At 40.8% G+C, this 21758-nt stretch overlaps 1 protein-coding gene across 1 annotated transcript in view; it reads right to left on the reverse strand.

Annotated features, from left to right (window-relative positions):
• The window catches only part of LOC140478830 (anosmin-1-like), a 149547-nt gene extending 129652 nt beyond the window's left edge, over nucleotides 1-19895 (reverse strand). Inside the window, exon 1 of the mRNA XM_072572280.1 lies at nucleotides 19586-19895. Coding sequence (XP_072428381.1) covers nucleotides 19586-19762 — 177 coding nt within the window. The 5' untranslated portion in view covers nucleotides 19763-19895. The remainder of the gene's footprint in view (nucleotides 1-19585) is intronic.
• Between the last annotated feature and the right edge of the window lie 1863 nt (nucleotides 19896-21758).

Genomic DNA, 21758 nt, shown 5'->3' on the forward strand with positions numbered 1-21758 from the left:
TATAACCTGGTGAGGTATGATTTTTAACTTTGTACACCCCAGTCCAACACCGGCATCTCCAAATCATTATTCTAACCTATCATAACCATGTACACTTGAATCTCCCCTCATTCACTTTTGCTCCACCTTCTCCAATCTAATTTTGTAACTGAAATCTTCCATCTCCGGAACTGGGCTAGGGCTGTTTTCTCTAGAGCGTAGGAGGCTGAGGGGTCACCTTATAGAGGTTTATAAAATCATGAGGGGCATGGATAGGTTAAATAGACAAAGTCTTTTCCCTGGGGCGGGGGATTCCAGAACTAGAGGGCATAGGTTAGGGTGAGGGGGGAAAGATACAAAAGAGACCTGAGGAGCCTTCTGACATGAGAAAGCTAAAGCCTTAAAGTTGTTGAACTCAATACTGAGTCCAGATGGCTACTTTGTCATGCAGATGTTGGTACATGTATGGAATGGGCTGCCAGAGGAAGTGGTGGAGGCTAGTACAATTGCAACACTTAAAAGGCATCTGGATGGGTATATGAATAGGGAGGGTTTGGAGGGATATGGGCCAGGTGCTGGCAGATGGACTAGATTGGGTTGGGATATCTGGTCGGCATGGATGGGTTGGACCAAAGATCTGTTTCCGTGCTGTACATCTCTATGACTCTATTCTTGTCCATCGTTTCCACAAGGAGCCTCACACTCTTCCTAATGCGTGGTGACCAGAATTGCATACAATACTTCAGTTCGAGCCTAACCAGAGCTTTGGTAAAGCACTCAAATGTCACTATTATGAAACTGAACACTGACATCTGTCTCAGAAAAAGAAAGTGAATGCTCCCTATGTGCTTCACAGCGTTATTGAATAATTTTGACGTGCCTTACAAGGTGATATAAAGCTTGGACAAAATGGCTGATTTTAAAGAACATCTTAAAGGATGAGAGAGATGTAGAGAACTGGAAATGTTTAGAGAAGGAATTCAGGGCTGACAGCCACCGATCAGTTTCTCTATTGTCAGAAAAAAAAGTGAGAGATATTAGAACAAGGATCACCCTAGTCACTCCTCTGCAGTGTGAAACAACCACATTAAAATTTGTACTAGGGGGCATAATCTTAGAATTAGGGCCAGACATTCAGCAGAGATGTTAAGAAGCTTTTCTACCACAAAGCACGGTAGCTGTTTGGGACTCTTTTCCACAAACAGCGATGGATGCTGGATCAGTTGTTCATTTAAACCTGAGACAGATAACCCTTTGTTAAACAAAGGTACTAAGGGACATGGGGCAAAGGCAAGTATGTGGAGATGGGCACAGGTCAGCCATGATTTCACTGAATGGAAGAATGGAGGGGCTGGAAGGCCTACTCTTGTTCCTGTGTATTGGAAAATACTTTTGAATTGCTGACAGTCTTGGCTAGTAAAATTGAGAGGAAATTGAAAGCAAAATAGATATGACACAAATAAAAAGATATTCTAAGGTTAGTTTTCACAACAGTAGCATAATCCAATAGCAAATATTGCATCTAATATTAACAGAACTACCAGTAGTTTGATTAGATTCCCTACAGTGTGGAAACAGGCCCTTCGCCCCAACAAGTTCACGCCGACCCTCCAAAGAGTAACCCACCCAGGCCCATTTCCCTCTGACTGATGCACCTAACACTATGGACAATTTAGCATGGCCAATTCACCTGACCTGCACATCTTTGGACTGTGGGAGGAGACCAGAGCACCCAGAGGAAACCCACACAGACACAGGGAGAATGTGCAAGCTCCACACAGAGAGTCACCCAAGGCTGGTAATTGAACCTGAGACCCTGGTGCTGTGATGCAGCAGTGCTGACCGCTGAGCCACCACACTGTGTAGGAGTCTGAACAAAACCTAAACATTGCTAAAAGCAAAGTCAGAAGTCACATGGTGCTAGGTCATAGTCCAACAGGTTTATCTGAAATCACAAGCTTTCGGAGCACAACTCCTTCATCAGATGAAACCTCACCTCTGAAAGCTTGTGATTTCTAATAAACCTGTTGGACTACAACCTGGTGTGGTGTAACTTCTGACTGTGTCCACCTCAGTCCAACACCAGCATCTCCACATCATTGTTAAAAGCAGATATGGAGTTGAAGCTTTTTGTCTTGCTCTCAACAAGACTGGAATTGAAGAAATGTGATCAGAAAAGGAGAAAGATAAAACAATTCTAAAACATCCATAACCTGAAAGATGACAATTTGTTTGAGAACACAATAGACATGGGAACCAGAAAGCTGCATGGACTACCTGATTTCTGGAAAAAATTCATACAACCATTCAGGTTAGGAAGAGACTGAGAAATAAACCCACAGCCATAAACTAGAGCTTGAAACCAAAGCAGAGAGAAAATCCTACTCAGACTACACTAGAAGACCTTTATCGAAAATTTGAAAACACGGCTTCTGGGGGAAAGTGCTCTGAAACCAAGCAATGTCAACCGATCCACATATTGTGCAACTTATATTAAACAACCCAAATTAGAAGGAGGCACAAAGGAAAATATGCTAACTGTATGTTCGATATCACTAAAACTGATGACCCTTCTAACCTTGGGTTGAGCACTTGTGAAGAGGTGCAGCTTATCTTAGTGAACCATGAGATGAAGACGGCAACAGAGATAGGTGAAAATGCAACACACATTGAAAAGCAAACCCCGCATCTCCACCCCATCCAATCAGAAGCAAGAAAGTGATTAGCAGAATCATAGTGCCTACAGATTGGGTACATTTAATGAAACTTATTATGAAGCCAAATAAATGATAACAAATAAAGCCAAATAAATGAATTACAGTCAGACATCATAATTCTCAAAGCCACCAAAAAACACAGAGAGCTCTTGACAAAAATAAAAGACAGCTAATATGTGAAGGTTCAGGTAGTTAAAATTTTCAGCACTCCAGTTGAAAAATTTGAACTAGAGAATAAAGTTGCTATCTCAGAAAATCTGAAGGCTGAGAAGGACATAATGTGGCAATGTGGCAACTGCAAATTGTAGCGTTAGCAGAAGAGGCATTCAAGAAGGAGATCCTCAACATCAGACTAAAAGCCTCAGCAGCAGATGCTTCAAACAGAAGAACTTGAAAATGAAAAGAATGATAGTGCTGAGTTCTGACAATGAATGAGCAAACTGCAGATGTTGCTTAACATATATCACATTGAAGAATGACTAACAGCTTAGCAATAGCAAACGGCAACAAATGGTGAGTTTAAAAATGGAAATAGGAAATACAAGAATCAAGCACAGCAGGAAGGTGAAATTCTCCGAGAAGATGGACACGCAAAATGGTTAAAGGTGAAATATGTGCTGCAGAATCGTAACACAGAGATTAAGGAGAATTACTGCCAAGCCAAAGACTGACTGCAACATGCTGCTTTGCGATGAGTCATAATATTTTACAACTAAAGGATATTGTAAATTATGTTTCTGGGAAAGGTGTTGAGGTTAAAATCACATCAGTCATGATTTTATTAAATGGTGGAGCAGGCTCAAAGGGCCAAGTGGCTTATTCTTATTCTTTGTATGTATATTTAGTTTGTTTATAGAAGTCAATTATTAATATTCTGTAAGGTAGATATAATATCGAGAAACATCAATTATTGGAACAGTTAAATTAATGTTTTGAGGCACTTTCTTAACAAAAATTGATGTTATAAAACATAGAGTCATACAGACATACAGCACATGACTTTGGTACGAGTCCACTGAACACAATCACAAACTAAACTAGAGCCACCTGCCTGCTCTTGGCCCATATCCCTCCAAATCTTTCTTATTCATGTACATATCCAAGTCTCTTTTAATCATTGTAATTGTGCCCACATCCACCATTTCCTCAGGAACTAAGTGTTAGCTAACGTACTTCTAGAGCATCACATCCACTGCTGCACTGCAATCAGATAACGAGCAGAAATGTTCAGTTCACCAGCCGCGCTGTTAGATAGCTGTTAGAAATACATTTGGCGAAGATTCAGCATTTTTGAGTCTAAATTATGATATTTCAAATTCTTGGAATCAGGAAACATCACATGAATAATTGATTATCACCATTTATGATCATTGATATAGGAGGAAAAAGATTGACTTCCTGAATTAGTTGCTGTATTAAAAACAGAAAATTTTTAAAAAATTATCTGGGTGGGAACTGAGCCAATCAGAAAAATGTGCCATTGAAGACTCCTTTCTCTCCATGTTTTTGATTAACAATGTGTACCATGTACATTAAACACAAAATCAATGATAAACCCACCTACTATAGAGTATATTTAATGTTACCAATTTGCCAGAATAGAGACAGACATAATATTCCTCCTGATTTACACAATTCCTTCTTCAGCACAGGAGAATAAAGTTGGCTGATACATCACATAAACAAGATCCAAAGGTTATCAAAACAATTTTACCTGCATGGTATTTCAGATTGCACCCATATGTTACTACCTGCTTCTGAAATAGCGCATACTTTATTACAAGTGAACCTTCTGGCCAATTGTTATCATGGGTCACTTGTTTCAGACAAAGGGTGAATCAACAACCAACGATGAGTTTGAGGAATACATGAAGATGAGCCGTCCAATCCCAATGCCAAATTACCAGTGGTCAAGACCTCTGCATTCAATGCCAATCACTGTCTTGTGTAAAATCACTGTACCAGTTTTCTCAAAAACAAAAATAATTTTGGCGCTTTTGAAAGAACTGCCACATTGCTTACTTCTGCAATAAGTTTCAGATAAATACTAAATAAGAGCTCAAGATTTCGGAGTTTCTTAGTAAAAAATACAAAACCATCACTTGAGAAAGTAATCAAGCAGAATATTCCTGGTTTGAAGCAAAGAATTAAGACCTATAATTTTACTTTCATTCTTGATCTCTGTCTGGGCTCAATCTAATTTGTAGGTAAAAACAATGACTGCAGATGCTGGAAACCCAGATTCTGGATTAGTGGTGTGAGAAGAGTACAGCAGTTCAGGCAGCATCCGAGGAGCAGTAAAATCTGCTCCTCGGTTGCTGCCTGAACTGCTGTGCTCTTTCAGCACCACTAATCCAGAATCAATCTAATTTGTGTTCAAATTAAAAACTCTGATATTTTATTCTGTTTTCCCACAGAAGGAGACAGTTCCCTAATGAGTTACAAAGGGGGAAGGGATACTATTTTTTTAATCTGACATCTTTAACCTTCTCACACCTGAGGAATGCAGTTTGAATTTTTGATTAAAGACTAAGGGCATTGAACACTGCAACAAAATTTGCACCTACTTGGTACTTGGTAAAGTTTCTCTCTGTCGTCTTCCATAAGTGAATTTCATAGAAGGTGCACAATAAGTGTCATCAGTATTCACATTAAGACTTCAAGATATAGGAGTAGAATTGGACCATTCAGCTATTGGGTCTGCTCTGTGTTTCGCAACCCTATTCTCTGGCATTTTCTCCATAACCTTCTCTCCTATTCATGGAAACATCTTTGCCATATCTACTCTATCCAGGCCTTTCAGTATTCTGTATGTTTCAACAAGATGCACCCTCATTCTTCTGAACTCTATTGATTACAGGCCCAGTGTCCTCAAATGCTCCTCATCTGACAAGCCCTTCATTCCTGGAATCACTTTTGTGAAGCTCCTCTGGACCCCGTCCAATCAATTGAAGAATTTCAACAGATTTTCTAGGTCAACAGATCTAATTTGAAATAGAACAGAAATATAATCTTCACAATGTCTCCAAGATAATCACTGAGGAATCATACCAACAGTGTTGTGTGTTGGCACCACACAGAAATTCTGATGCAGCTAAGGCTAAGGGAATTAGTTGGGAATTTGGGCTGGCAATTTCTATATGTCATGAACTCTCTGAAGAAGTTCCCTAAAGTGGAAGAATTTGAAGAGTTTCAAACTTAAAATTATGTGTGTAGATTTAAGTAGGTAGAAGACTTGGAGGAAAGTGAAGTTTTTTTTCCCCAAAATAGGGTGACAGCGATCTAGAATACATGCCAGTACTGCATTAAAAAAACACGATGTACACTTGAGATTCATAACCTATGACTGTATGGATCAGAAAGTGGAAGGTCAGACTAGATTCCTCCATCTTTTTTTGGCTGATATAGCATGATGGTCTCTCTTTGTAATTCTCTTTGTCTTTTTCATAGTGATGAGCTGATTCTTGCAAGGTTAATGCGGGAATAACACAGATATTTAATAACTTGTGGCAATTTGCAGCTCCTGGCATATGCCTTCATCACCAATTTATTTTTATTTTTGTTGAGGAGTTAAGATGATAGCTTAAGGTGAATGGCTTTACATTCCTTACAGTCTGGAAACAGGCCCTTCGGCCCAACAAGTCCATACCGACCCTCCAAAGAGTAACCCACCCAGACTCATTTCCCTACATTTACCCCTGGCTAATACACCTAACATGGCAATTTAGCATGGCCAATTCACCTCACATGCACTTCTTTGGACCGTGGGAGGAAACCAGAGCACCCGGAGGAAACCCACACAAATGCAGGGAGAATGTGCAAACTCCACAGTTGCCCGAGGCTGGAATTGAACCTGGGTCCTGGGTGCTGTGAGGCAGCAGTGCTAACCAATGAGACACCGTGCTGCCCCCTTTACTTGAGGACCCGATTCAATTAGAGGCCACTTTTCAGTGGTGACACAATTTTCCTGCTGGAGTGCCCCAGACCCCACCATGTATAAAGCTAGTTAGCTCTCTAGAAGTAGGTTTTGATTATTAATGTCTTCTACAAATCTGTCCATCTTCTCACCCAGACACAGCAATCACTGGGCCAAAGCCAGGGCCCCATTCAGGTATGGGCTCCTCCTGTATCCTGTTGGCCTGGCAGCTGTGGCCACGGTTACCTTTAGAAGTTTTCGCCGTATTCAGAGGCCACCTTTATCCTACAGTGCCCTTGCAATACAGCCCCAACATCTCTCAATGGGACTGCCAGAAGCCCCAGCCTTGGACACTTTAATTGGCTCTTCGGCCTGTGGTGACCAGTGCCATCCCCAGTTGCATGTGTCTTCCAGAGGCAGCCTGACAACTTTGGGTCTTTGGGAAGGTTATGTTAGAGCATGACCTATATGTGGTTGAGCTGCTTTCTGGGATATTTAGCCAACACTTTCTGTATTTGCTTCCATTGAAGGAACAGAAGCAAGTTAATAGGTACAAGAGAAACAAAAGTACTGAATATAGAATTAATCAGACATTGTGCTCATGGAATGTGATATACTTAGTCCCAGATAAACTAAAATCTTGTTTGTCACACTGCCGTGGATCCCCTTGTAAAGAATGGGCATTAACATGCAATTTGAATTGAAACCTTATAATTTGATATTGAAGTGGTGGATTACTGAGTGACTGAATTGGATATTATACCTCTCTGACCGTAATCCTTATTCTTATTCTTAAAAGGACATTCTTTATAACTTCATGCATGTTCTGTCCAAAGGCAGGTCCTTGTCCTTCTGGTCTGCTGCTGCTTCACCTGGGCTGTTTCTCTTGGTAGTCTTTGTCAGTCGTGGCTTGCCATTTCCTTCCAAGCTCAGGTTTTGCGTTAGAAGACAGAGTCCAAATTTTGTAATGTGGTCTTGTCTGTAATTGTGAGACCAAATGCCAATTGGCTGATCTATTCAATCAACAAGAATGAGCCGAGGTTTATGGTCGCCTGTCATTTTATTTCCCCACCTTGTTCTTATGCTGACAACTCTATTCTAAACCTACTGCACTGGTCTAGTGAAGCTCAAGGACAAGCTTGACGGCTACCATCTCATCTTTACATTTATAATCTTCTGGAATAAATATTGAGTTTAACAATTTCAAAATATAATCTTTGCACTCACTTTTTTTCCCTTTCATGAAATGGTTTCTCTTACTTTTGTCTTCTGTCACATCTGCTCCAGGCACACCTTTCTTGTTCATCATCATTTCCTTTGCCCTGGAAGATTAACTTCATTCTATCTGTCTAATCTAATGTTCAGTCAATCACTGATCTTCCTTTTATCTTTCTCCGACCCACCTCTTGCTCATTTCTAATATTTCCCAATATACAGACCTAAAAATTTTAGCTCTGATTCACACACCACAGATGCTGCCAGAGAATTTCCACCATTTTCTCTATTCATTTCAGACTATGAGCCATTAAAGTATTCTGTTTTCTGATTAGGGCCCAGTTTCACTTGGCATGAAATGGTAACTCTGTTTTTCTTTCTCCCCAGATGCTGCCAAACTTGCTGAGTTTCTCCAGCAATTTCTGTTTTTTTTTCTTTCCTCAGACATCTGCAGTTCTTTGTTTCATTCTACCTCAACCAAAATGTGAATTAAACTCAAAAGCTGGTGATATTTAAACCACATGCAAGGCAACTGAGATATTCAGCCCTCTCACACATGGCTAATCTAAATGTGCACTCTCAAGCAGCCAAATTACTTTCCCATTCCTCTGCTGCACAGACTTCATGGGATAAACCTCTTTTTTCTTATTAGTACCATATAGAATTACCAATGCTAATATACAATGCAGAAAGCATCTGGGTTTTAACATTCAGTACCACTAGATCGAATCAATCCACTGCTATAGTTCTCCTGAGATTGAAGTCTTAGTCAGCCTTAAAAGGCTCAAATGCAATAAATCTCCAGGGATAGACAATATTTATCCCGGCATGTTAAAGGCATCTACTGAGAAGATTTGTGAGGCATTGACAATCATTATGAGAGACTCATTCAACACAAGGAGATACCAATAAATTAAAAAGAGATCAATGTGGCACTCATATTCTAACTAAATGAGATGCAGTCAACTACACACACAAAATACTCTTACTTTAATCCTATATTTAAAAAAAACCCATCAATTGTCTGTGTAAACCTGAGGTACACATGCTCAAAAATAATTAACAGCAATCAACATGAAGACAGAAAATAATCCTGATTGAATAGCTAACATGACTTCCTTCAAGGAACAGTCCAAGAAACAAATATCTGACAAAGCTTTAAACAAAAGGTGAGTGGTTAATGTCAAGGTATGGTGTGAACAAAAAAGGATTGATTGAAGATGGAAAACAATGCATACTTGTTAGTGCAGAGCCTGGGGCTGGTTACCTCATTTGGTTGGACAGCTAGTTTGCAATGCAGAGTGATGCTAATATATTGTTCCTGAACCAGCCTGTTCATGGATTTTACGACAGACCTCTAGAGCAGGTCTTGAATCTGGGCATCTGGCTCAAAGGTAGGGACACTACCACTACACCAGAAGATCATCTTCAGAGTGATGCTAATAGCATGGGTTCATTTCCTATACTAGCTGAGGTTAGCATGAAGGATTCTATATCTTAAACTCTCCCCTTGTTCAGGTGATCCACACATTAAATGATCAACTGTCTCTCTCTAATGGGAGAGCAATCCTATGGTCCAGTAGGACGACAATACTGAGCCTGGTCCCACAGATAAACTTTAGGACCATTACAATTTCTAAAAGTCAGACTCAGAAACTCAACTGAAAGTGGTTGGAGTTAAGGATGATACCAAACTACCATTAGAAATGAAAATGGATGAGGCAGATCTAAAATGACCAAACAACCTAATCAAAATATATTAACAAACCAAGCAATGGCAGATAACATTTTGTACAGACTTGCAGAAAATATTACATATTGGAAGAAAAAAAGGGATATGAATGAACCTGAAATAATTAACAAGGAAGCTGAAAAATTAAGTAAACTAGATCCAGGGCCGGGTTTACACAAATGAGGTGGGAAGCTTAAGTCAGGATATCTTCTGACTGGGCAGATTTGTCCCTATATAATTGTCCTCTGGTAAGGTGGAATCTGGATTTAGATGAACCTGCTGACCCTGATATAGAGGCAAGCAAGAGCCGACATAAGCCAATTCTTTGGGATCTCAACCCGGTTGCATTAAAGCTCTTTTAACATTCGTTCATTCGATCTGACTAAATCAGCAATTATTCTTCATTCCTAATTTCCCTGTAGAAGGTGGTGGTGAGCTGCCTATTTGAACTGCTGCAATAGTAGGAGTGGAAGAACTGCTGTCAGGACTGGAGGTCCAGGAATTTAATCCAATGACAGTGAAGGAAAAATGAGATATTTCAAGTTAGATCCTCTAGCCCTTGCCCAAACCACATTCCATTCATATATTCCATGCTCCAACCTCACTCGTTCATTATGAATTGTGCTCTGAACTAGTTGGATTTATAATAACAATGATAAGTTTTGAAATGTTCACGAAAGAAACATCTATTTGAGAAGCTGCTTTGACAAAAAGAACTGCTGCTCTTAGAAACTAACCATCCCTTTTCTTGTAATTGTAGTTACAATTGTAATTGTAATTTCTCATTATGAATTATTGACTAAGCTCTAAGATGCATCAATAAATTAACTCTGATTTCCACTTCCAAGCTCCCTCTTACTGAATTATACAATCCTACTGTTTGGAGGCAGGCCACTCAGCCCACTAATTCCACACCGACCCTCCAAAGAGCATCCAACCCAGACCCAGCTTTTCCCAGTAACCCTGCATTCCCATAGCCAATTCACATAGCCTGCACATCCCAGGGCACTATGGCCAATTTTTCATGGCCAATCCACCTAACCTGCATATCTTTGGACTGTGGGAAGAAACTGGAGCACCTGGAGGAAGCCTATGCAGACATGGGGAGCATGTGCAAACACAATTCAGACATTTGCTTGAGGGTGGAATCAAACTCGAGTCTCTGGCACTGTGAGGTAGCAGTGCTAGCCACCGAGCCACCATGCCATTAAACTGCTTATACCTTCCATTATTGCTTTTACAGCCTCATATAGCCCATACCAGCTCCATGCTTTTTCAATAAATGCTGTCAATCCAAAACAGAAGTTGCTCGAAAAGCTCAGCAGGTCTGGCAGCATCTGTGAAGAGAAATCAAAGGTAACGTTTTGGGTCCGGTGACCCTTCCTCAGTATTGAGGATGGGTCACCGGACCCAAAATATTAACTCTGATTTCTCTTCACAGATGCTGCCAGACCTGCTGAGCTTTTCCATGCTATTTCATTTCCTCCAACGTCACCTTTACCCTTTCATACTCACTTTTCCCCATCTGTGCGTCCCATGTTTCTTTCATAACCAATCATCTCATATCTATAATGGGAAGACTTCATAAGCTATTGAAGATGAAAATAAACTCCTAACAATCTAATACAATTCTCACTCCAACACACTTTGTATTAAAAAAACATTAATTTATGAAAATCATTCAAAAGTGTAAATTGCCTCATGTGGCTAATCTGTTACAAAAACAAGGAAACATCTATTTCACTAAACACATCGAAGACAATTAATCATTTAATAACATCTTAAAACCATCCCCTATTGAGATAGATGGTTCTAGATGTTTTGAAATTTAACCAAGTATTTATAATATGCTCAATAACCTGAACAATTGAGTCTACTGTAATTGCAAAAATAGATGGCCTGTCAATCAATGTTCTCCAACAATGTTGTACTTTTATATGTTCTAAGTGAAAAAGGCAGACTTTTTTAAACCCAAATTTAAAGGGCTGGAAAATCATTTAAATCATGACACTAAAACAGTCCTTAAATCTATGTTTATTCGTCTTTCATAAAAGCAGGACTCCTATGCTGTGAGTTAAGGCAGCGAAAGCTGTATTTTTATTCAGCAAATTAAATTACCTGACTGAGTTTGGATTTCATGTTATTCTTCTCATCTCTGTCTATTCTCCCTGCCAGCAAAAATAGGATCTGCCAGAAATAGAGGTAGGACCTTTGGATCTGAGTTCCCCAATAATATTTCAGGCCTTCCTAGTTTTTACAGTTTCCTTCTGGCACATTTCATTTGTGTTCAGTCATTCAATCAAAAGGATTTTCTAACTGAGAGAACTCTGAAACAATTCCATTGTAAATGGCAAACTTTGCCAAAAGCCATGAAATTATTTGTAATCAGTGTCGGAAGAATGCAAAAATCTAAATTTATTGACAAAGTGACAGACTAAAGCTTTTAGTAAAAACAAGAGTGAGATTATTTTCCCAGATAGATAACTCAATTAAAGGTGTGATTTTAAGCCTGCCTGCCCAGTGGCTAGCAAAAATTGGCTGAGAAATCTATGAGTCACATTCTGTTTTGACCCCACTGTCTTCTTTTTAACTTGTTTTTTCTGAATTTAGGATCATTCAGTAATAGAGTCACGAACATGGAAACAAGACCCTTTGGTCCAACTTGTCCATGCTGACCAAGTACCCCAAACTTAACTAGTATCGTTTGCCTGTGTTTGGTCTCAACCCCTCTAAATCTTTCCTATTCACATAGCGATACAAATGTCTTTTAAATGTTGTAATTGTACACACCTCTATCGCTTCATCTGGCAACTGATTCCATATATAGAGTCTTGAAACAAACAGCACAGAAACAGATCCTTCGGTCCAACTTGTCCATGCTGATCACATATCCTTAACTAATCTGGTCCCATATGCCAGCACTTGGCCCATATCCTGCTAAACCCTTCCTATTTATATACCCATCCAGATGCCTTTTAAATGTTGTAATTCTATCAGCCTGCACCACTTCCTTTAGCAGGTCATTCCATATGTGTACCACCCACTACATGAAAAAATTGCCGCTTAGGTCCCTTTTAAATTTTTCCCCTCTTACTCTAAGCAATTGCCCTCTAGTTCTGGACTCCCCAATCACAGGAAAAAGACCATGACTATTTACCCTATCCATGCCCCTCATGATTTTATAAACATCTATAAGGTGACCCCTCAACCTCCAAAGCTTCAGGTAAACAGTCCAAGACTATTCAGCCTCTCCTTATAACTCAAACCCTCCAGTTGCAGTAACATCATTGCAAATCTTTTCTGCACCCTTCCTAGTTTAACAACATCCTTCCTATAGCAAGATAGCATGAACAGCCCCCAAGGACACCCAAAAGAAGACGTTGGGATCTTTCTTTCAATATAAGAACGTAACAAAATAGAATTATGCTGATGGACTTGGACTGTCATTTTAACCAGTGCCTGAGCAAAAAGGTTATTGTGCCTTTCCCAAAACCAAGTTCCTTTAAGTTAAGTTTGGAGCACTGATGACCTTTCCTTTGGTTCACCTGATGGATTCCTGTCACCTGACATTATACTGCTATCCACTGACCTCTCCCCATTTGTTTTGAGGGGGTCAGTGATTAGATCAGTGAGGTGTAGTGTTCACCTCAACCAGACACCTATGTCTTTTTCCATGTTAATGTTGGACTCTCAGAGTACTAAAAAATTGCAATGGCACCTTCATACAAATAGTTCATTTCTGTATAAATAAGTCAATTTTAGTTTATTTACATAAAGCATGCTAGTGAACCACATGTGTCTCCCTTTCAAATGTATCAATGACAAAAGGAAAATAAAAGTTGACGTTTTTTAAAAACTATCATTATCTGCATTCAAAACTGTCCGATGTACAAAGGTTCAGGCACAAGTATCAAAAACAGCTACTACTGTTAATCTGCTTTCTAGGCTCATATTGCTGGTTGAAACATTTTACCGTCACCTTATTTAATTGTATTTCCACAACAAAAACAGACCATTCATTCCAATAGGTCCATACCAGTGTTCTTTCACTAAATAACTTTATTTCCACCTTTCTAAAGTGAAAACATAGTTATGGATTAGATTCTAGAAATGCAAAGGTAGATTTTACAAGTCCCTGCTCCCAGCATTACATTTTGTGCCTTTGGAGATCCTGTCAAGAATCAAGTTCTGGTACTCATTTGGCCTTGCAAAATTAAAATTAATGGACAGAAAATCCTCTGGAACCCAGTAACCTCCTGGTCTGATTCTTGATATGTGCTCATGACATAAAAAGCTCCATGCTCTTTTACAGATTTGTTAAATCAACCCTATCAGGCATACAAACATTTTCTGAGGAGTGGTATTTAAACCATGCTTTGAATGCTATTTGTGATGTATTGCTTGATTAACACAACATGTTACAGTTTACTTCAATCTAAACTGCAACAAATTTCAAACAATATTGTGAAATTTCACAAGAAGCTCTTGCTTTATTATAATCAAATAACCCCTTAACATCCCATTATCAACATTAAGACACATCAGCAAACTTTCGAAGAGAGCAATTAACATTTTTAAAAAAACCTGACCAGTGTTCAGTACCAACTTTTGCTTTCATCCTTCTACCTGCAAGGAAGATTCTGTACATTCTCCAAATGAATCCTTACTTGTCAACTTTTACAAAACAATTTCAGAATTTCACTGGTAATTTAAATAGATGAACAACACAACAAAGCATTGTACTAATATTATTTCTGTACATGTGCCTTTTTACTATACAAATTGACAAATAATCTGTCAGCCATATTATTTTTAAAGCCATTCTGATTATCCATGTTTTAAATAAGCAGGTATTTGAGAAATATTTAAAAATTTATTTGAGAAATCTCGGATCCAACAACAACTATGGCAGCACAGAAGGCTCAACTAAATTGAAAATTTATCTCCTGAACAAGAATATGCAGTCAAGTACAGAATGATATTTCACTCAACCATACAATTATACATCTATGGAGGCTGCCATTATTGTCCCCATAAACAACCACACTCGTCAAAAAAGTGGACAGAAAAACACATTGTCACTGGTGAATCCAACAAGATGCTTTAAGGGTGTACCACTGATATGTAATAATGGAATAAGTCAAATTTTGTTTTGATGTCATGATATTCTGAGATTTTAAAATAGTATTTAGGTGATTAAACTGCATGCTTCTGTTGAGATTTGCAATGTCAGTAGCTTTGATTATTATTATTATTATTATTATTATTATATGTTTCTTTAAGGGCTAATTCCATACTCTCAGACAGCACGTTGCAGTTGCACAGCCCATTTTTTTTTACTAATTCAACACTGATACACGTGGAATTAAAAGCTTTGCCTGCAATGAGCTCTTTGTGGGTGCCACTCCCTACTGACTGCATGACTGGCCCTATCATTTTTATCTATTATCATTTATAAAGCTGGAGACATGATATAAGGTGATAGGCAATGATTAGCAAAGTAGAGATTGTGGCACTTAATAGTAGTGAGATGAGAGAAATTGTGGGTTCTAGGCAGGGTCTGAACATGTTAATATGATGATGGCAGACATGCAGAAATTGGTGCAGCATAGGGGCTACTTGAGTTGTCTCACCATGTTGTGAGAGTCTTGGAGTGCATGATTGGGGATTTCTTAAAGCTGATGGCTCTGGAGATGAAGATTCTGAGGAGTGGAATCACAGGCATGATCCCAAGGTTTGGGAGGGATGCTCTAGATATGATGGAACTTGGAGAGGTCTCAAAGTCGGGGAACTGGGAGGCAGTGTGTGAGATATCTAGACACATTGAGAAGAGAGCTCTATTTCCTAAAACGAAAACCCACTAAAAAAAGGTTTGGGTTGCAGAACACAAGGGAGGGCCTTCAGATTAGATTAGATTCCTGACAGGTCATCTGACCCAACAAGTCTACACTGACCCTCTGAAGAGTAACTCACCCACACCCATTACCCCTGACCAAAGCACTATAGGCAATTTGGGTTGGCCAATTCAGCTGACATGCTCATCTTTGGACTGTGGGAGGAAATTGGAGCACCTGCACTCAGACATGGGGAGAATGTGCAAACTCCACACAGCCAGTCACCCGAGGCAGGAATTGAACCCAGGTCTCTAGCACAGTGAGGCAGCAGTGCTAACCAATGAGCCACCATGCTACCTGGTAGATGATTACAATGTCTTGAGCAATGCCAGAAAGGGGGAGTTGGGAAAGTGATTTTTATATAGAAGAATTGAGCAGCAGCTGAGGAAAGATCACTTAACCCAAAACACGGACTCTGCTTTCTCTCCACAGATGCTGCTAGACCTGCTGAGTTTTTCCAGAAATGTCTATGTTTGTGTGAGCAGTAGCTGCCCAGGAGTTGGACCTAGGGGAAAATTGGGTTTGGGACAGGGGGAAAATCGCACTGGTATGTGGAAACAAGGTCACCAACATTATGATGGGGTGTCCCATCATGTGGCAGCATTTAGGACAAATTTCTTGAGTATCAGTCTGCTGACCCTCATCAGGCTTTTTTGGTTCTCATTTATCTGTGGATTTAAGGCCCCTTGTATTCCTAACTCTACCAGAAAGAGCTAATTCAAACCCCATTTGAGGACTGAGGGACATAATTTATTCAACAGGGAGTGCTTTTGTGCTGATTGGTGCATTATCAGAACCGATGTATTTCCCATGTAACATTAAACTGCTGCCTATTTGAATGCTCAAGTGGATATAAAATGTCCTATGGTATTAATTAAAGAACAACAGTTAAGCGTTCTGTCCAATACACATTCTGTCATCAAACAACAGTACCTAAGCTCATTCTCATTTGTAACTACACTTCAAAACTGACTGCTTTTTGTGAAGTGGATTGGGACATCCTCAAGATATGAAAAACACTAGATAAATGCAAGTTCTTTCCTGCTCATGGACATATTCCATTGGGTATACAAAAGAACATTAATCCCCATTTAAATTTTCAGATGCTTTTGGAATCTATGGGACAAACACTATATTAGACTTGAGGTGAAAATTCAGTAGCACGGGGAATCCCAGTCATGACTTTCTGTACTGTACTTGAATGTCAGCAGCTGTTGGGAGTCAAGCAGGTGCTGAAAAATGAATGGGCTATGAGAAACTTTCATCTTCATATTAATCTTAAATGGATGACTAGATTTCAAAAGACTTGAATTAGCTGCATAATAATAACTAGGAAAGTTATTAAAGATAAAAGCTACACAGGTTGCTACAAATATGGGGTACCATTTGTCGACATTAAAGGAATTCTGGCTCTTCACATACAAAAGATATCAATTGGAAATTCTAACATGTGTCTTTTTTCTTAAAGAAAATAAACTTGCACAATATTTCAAAAAAACCTTTTGCAAATTAATGAACATAAATTCAAACATTGAGGTAATGATTACTAATGTTTGGAAGTCTCTCTGTAGGTGTCTCAAATTGACTAAAATTGTATTAACAGAGTCTAAAACCTGTCCTCATTCCAGTTTCAGGGCTCACGAACCAGCCACCACTCCCACTCTGACAAGTCTCACCTATATACCAATCTCAATTAACCCCTTTTATTCACTGTCTCAGGTGGGGGGTGATGACTTACTGCTCTAGTAGTAATGTCTATTTTGCAGGCGTCCTAGAAACATACTAGAGTTAAAGGAAGAGGATCCAATCCTTGGTTGTACATTGCATGGGCCCTAACATCATCCATGAAATTACCAAGGATGGAGACAAACTGGCTGTGGAGAAAAGGAAGACATTAAGTTGAAAACTCAGCAGCCAAAGCAGACTCAGACTGTTAGTGCTGGTCACTTATGGGGACTGGATCCACTTAGGGCCTCTGACTGACTGAGGCCACTGTGTGTTGGCACAGGTAGGATGGCTAAAACTTTGCTACAGTTGAGAGTGTGGTGCTGGAAAAGCACAGCAGATCAGACAGCATCTAAGGAGCAGGAGAGTCGACGTTTCGGGCATAAGCCCTTCATCAGGAATCTTGATGAAGGGCTTATGCTCAAAACATCGATTCTCCTACTCCTCGGATGCTGCCTGATCTGCGGTGTTTTTTCCAGCACCACACTCTCGACTCTGATCTCCAGCATCTGCAGTCCTCACTTTCTCCTAAAACTCTGCTGCACCCAGGTTCTGGAGTCTTCTGCTCCTATTTCAGGTATTTCCCTATTCATCTTTAAGGGTTCATCCTTCCCCTTGTCCCATTATCAGAGAATGGAGTTGGGAATTGGGAGAGGGCATAGCCCATGTCTGTCAATCGGAGACAGCCTCCTTTCTACATACTGAAGTCTCAGTAGGATATACACTGTCTCCATAATCCAGTCTGAGTGGGATCTTCTCCCTCAGTGGGGATTTCATAGAGTTGTAGAGTAGCTATGGTACAGAAGAAGGCCTTTCGGCCCATTGACATATTTGGTTCTCTGAGCATTTTGACTTGTTGATAATTCCTTGTCTTTTCCTTATAACTGTGCATATTTGTTCTCACTTCACATTTGACCATAAGACATAGGAGCAGAAATTAAGCCATTCAGCCCATCGGGTCTGCTCTACCATTTAATCATGGCAGATAAGTTTCTCAACCCCATTCTCTCACTTTCTCCCCTTAACCCTTGATACCTCAGTCTTAAATATGCTAAATGACCTGGCCACCACAGCCTTCTGTGGCTATGAATTCCATAGATTCCCCACTCTCTCTCTGAAGAAGTTTCTCTTATCTTCGGTCTAAAAGATCTTCTCTTTACTCTAAGGCTGTGCTCTTGGGTCCTAGTCTCTTCTACCAATGGAAACATCTTCCCAACATCTACACTGTCCAGGCCATTCAGTACGCTGTACATTTCAATTAGACACCTGTCATCCTTCTAAACTCCATTGAGTATAGACCTAGAGTCCTCAAAGGTTCCTCATATGTTAAGGTTTTCATTCTTGGGACCATTCTCATGAACAAACTCTGAACACGTTCCAAGAGCCTTATAGAACCTCAGAAGTACATCCCCGCTTTTATATTTGCTTCCATTACAAAACACACTAAATTTGTGCTCCTGGTTCTCGATCCATTTTTCAGTGGGAACAGTTTCTCCTTACCTACTCTGTCCAGGCCTGCCATGATTTTAAAAACTTCTATCAAATCTCTTCTCAACTTTTTTTCCAATGAAAACAGTCTTCACCCTCTCCATGTCCTAGTCTCAATGAGATCTGCCCCAATGCCCCAGTTTCAATGAGATCTGCCCCAATTCCCATTCTTGGTTGAACCTAGTGCCTCTCCATGCTTTACTCTCACTGAAGGGATCTCTCCCCTCATACCCATTTCTCAGTGGATCTCTCCCCTCATGCCTCACTCTCAGAAGATCTCCCACATGCCCCACCCCCAGTGGGATCTCTCCCCATATCCCACTCTCTGTGGATCTCTCTCCCCATGTCCCATTCTCAGTGAATATCTCCTTCATGCCACCCCCCCCCCCCCCCCCCCATGGATCTCTCTCTCCATTTCCCACTCTCAGTAGATGCCTACATGCTCCACTTCAGCGAATCTCTCCCCCAATGCCCCACTCTCAGTGGATCTCTTCACTGATGTCCCACACTCAGTAGATCCCTACATGCTCCACTCTCAGTGGCTCTCTCTCCCACATGCCCCACTCTCAGTGGATCTCTTCAACAATGCCCTACACTCAGTGGATCTCCCCATGCCCCACTCTCAGTAGAACTCTCCCCTCCATGCCCTACACTCAGTGGATCTCCCCATGCCCCACTCTCAGTAGAACTCTCCCCTCCATGCCCTACACTCAGTGGATCTCCCCATGCCCCACTCTCAGTAGAACTCTCCCCTCCATGCCCTACACTCAGTGGATCTCCCCATGCCCCACTCTCAGTAGAACTCTCCCCTCCATGCCCTACACTCAGTGGATCCTCCAAGCCCCACTCTCAGTAGATCTCCCCTCTTGGGGAGGGGGGGGGGCATGCCCCACACTCAGTGGATCCCCTCTCCCCTTACCTGCAGGCTCCTGAAGCTCGCGCTCAGGTGTGCGATGTGGAGCGCCAGGCAGCGCGAGGTGCACCTGGCCCGGGAGACGCTCGGTGCCGCCGGCCCGCTCCCCAGCCGCCGCGCGCTGTCCACCGGCAAGACGGAGCACAGTAACCCGGGGAGCAGCATCCAGAGCCCGCTCGGCATCTCAGCAAGGAGCACAGGCACACGCAGATACACACACACACTGACAGCAATGTAAGCTGCACCCTCCTGTTGCTGCTCCGCCCGCCGCTGTCACACTCACGGCTGGAACAGACACACGCCACAAGTTTGTGTAGGAACAGGCAGCATGTGGGCTCTGGCCTCGCCTCCTCCCCTCCAAACACGCCCACCTTCCCCCAGGATCCACAACAACCATTCCCCTGCTCCTAACCCCCTTCCCTGCATGAACTTGCGGCTCAGTTGTTCCCACTCTCGCCTCAAGTCAGTTACTTGGACCTTGAGGACAGAGAGTCAGCCTGACACCGCAAGGAGTGTGACACTATCAGAGCTGCTGTCTTTCCCATGTTAAATTGCAGCTAGGTCTCCTTTATCACTACTCTCTCGGGTGCACTTATAAGACCCCTAAAGCACAATTTAAAAGTTTGTGACCATTTTTCTGATCAACGTTAATCCTTCAATATCCCTAAAAATACGATCTGGCAACTAGCTGTGCAAGCTTGTGTTTAAATTGGCTATTTTTGTGTTTCCTGAATTATAGCAGCCTCTACACTTCAAAAGAACTTCATTGATTTTAAAGTACTCTGAATCATTCTGAAGTTATGATACGATATAAATCCAAACTTTTAAAATTAAATTCTCATCTTGCAAGTCTTTTAATATGACAAATATTGGATTGTTCACTTTTTCTTTGCCTCCAATATATAATGAATACAGTACCAATGTACACCCACTTTGCAATGAACTTTGTGGCCACATATAGTTTTATTATGTTCCTTAGTGTTTCTCATTTAACCCTATTGAATCCTGACAGGTTAGACATTACTACCTGTTTCCATTCACTTCCAGAATGCAATTGCTTCTGCACAGTGAATTGTTTCATTCAGGCTTGTGAGTGCATATTTATAAGGTTGTGGGTGCCCTTCATGAAAAAGAAGCCTTTTAGAGTCATAGAGATGTACAGCATGGAAACAGCCCCAACGGTCCAACCCGTCCATTCTGACCAGATATCCCAATCCAATCTAGTCCCACCTGCCAGCACCTGGCCCATATCCCTCCAAACCCTTTCTATTCATAGACCCATCCAAATGCCTCTTAAATGTTGCAATTGTACCAGTCTCCACCACTTCCTCTGGCAGCTCATTCCATACACGTACCACCCTCTGGGTGAAAAAGTTGCTCCTTAGGTCTCATAAATATCTTTCTCCTTTCACCCTAAACCTATGCCCTCCAGTTCTGGACTCCCCCACCCCAGGGAAAAAACTTTGTCTATTTATCCTATCCATGTCCCTCATAATTTTGTAAACCTCTTTAAGGTCACCCCTCAGCCTCCGATGCTCCAGGGAAAACAGCCCCAGCCTGTTCAGCCTCTCCTTATAGCTCAAATCCTCCAAACCTGGAAACATACTTGTAAATCTTTTCTGAACCCTTTCAAGTTTCACAACATCTTTCTTGGTTTGTTTGTCAATCTTTGTAATGCATAATTTTGCAGTTTTGGTTAAATGGAATGAGCTGCCAGAGGAATTGGTAGAGGCAATAATAACAATATTTAAAACATGTATAACAATTGGAAAAGATTCAAGGGAAATGGGCCAAACACAAGCAAGTTAAAATAAATTGGTTTAGGAAACCTGGTCAGCATGGACAAATTGGTCTGAAGGGCCTGTTTCCAACTCTGAGTTGTTGAATACTCCAGAAGACTGTGATTGAATCACCAAACTGAGGAGAACATGCTCCTTTACACGGCATCCATGGTAAAAACTTTGTAAACTGGCACACCTTTTTGCATGAAGTACAGTTGGATTTTAATGATGTATTAAGTACAAAAACAACACTGGCCTTAATTATTCTGGAGTTGACTTCATCATAAATGTGAACTACTCTGGAGATGGTGTTGGTGAGGTAGATAATCATTGTAATAGTTAGCTTCACATATTGGTCTTGTGGGTGACAGGTTGGTCCATGACTTCAGTTGTTTGGC

Source organism: Chiloscyllium punctatum, chromosome 6 (genome assembly GCF_047496795.1).
Source record: "Chiloscyllium punctatum isolate Juve2018m chromosome 6, sChiPun1.3, whole genome shotgun sequence".
NCBI lineage: Eukaryota > Metazoa > Chordata > Chondrichthyes > Orectolobiformes > Hemiscylliidae > Chiloscyllium > Chiloscyllium punctatum.